Source organism: Triticum aestivum, chromosome 7A (assembly GCF_018294505.1).
Source record: "Triticum aestivum cultivar Chinese Spring chromosome 7A, IWGSC CS RefSeq v2.1, whole genome shotgun sequence".
NCBI lineage: Eukaryota > Viridiplantae > Streptophyta > Magnoliopsida > Poales > Poaceae > Triticum > Triticum aestivum.
In genome coordinates, this window is record NC_057812.1 from 680623815 (window position 1) to 680624410 (window position 596).

The 596-nt window shown below is 47.1% G+C and overlaps 1 protein-coding gene across 1 annotated transcript in view; it reads left to right on the plus strand.

Annotated features, from left to right (window-relative positions):
* LOC123153727 (UDP-glucose flavonoid 3-O-glucosyltransferase 7-like) overlaps positions 1 to 247 on the plus strand; it is a 1685-nt gene extending 1438 nt beyond the window's left edge. The window contains exon 2 of the mRNA XM_044572702.1: positions 3 to 247. Within this exon, the coding sequence (XP_044428637.1) occupies positions 3 to 247 (245 nt within the window). The remainder of the gene's footprint in view (positions 1 to 2) is intronic.
* Positions 248 to 596: the final 349 nt, after the last annotated feature.

Sequence of the window (596 nt, forward strand, 5' to 3'; positions counted from 1 at the left end):
AGTGGGCGTCAGCGTGGGCGCCAGGGACAACGCGTCGTCTGCGGAGGCCCACCAGGTGATCGGAGGCGGCGTGATTGCCAAGTGTGTCACGAGACTGATGGAGGTGCAGGGCGACGTAATGCGGAAGAAGGTGGAAGATCTTGGCGTCAAGGCAAGAGACGCGGTGGAGAAGGGTGGCTCGTCGTACGGTGACGTTGGACGGCTGGTGGACGACCTTAAGGCCCGTCGGAGTAGGCAACGTGATTGACTCGATGGCGCCGGCGACGTCTCGTTAATTTTCTTTTCAATAAAAGGGAGATTTACGAGAAAAGCATATCTACCATGTAGGGGATATCCCATGCATAATTCAGGAGTTGGGATTTGGTTACATGCATATGCGTCCCCATTTCCACAACTTTCCTTACCTAGCTTTGTGACAGAGATTATTCTATGCCATGCTCTACCCCCATGTTTTTTTCATATGATTTCCATGTTTGAATCCCTTTTATCTTTGAACCAGAGTTTACTTTATAAACATTTTGAATATTTGTGTAAGACTCTATCTAACAAAGTGATGCATTCTAGAACACAAAAAAACCTAAGATATCTTTATAAGA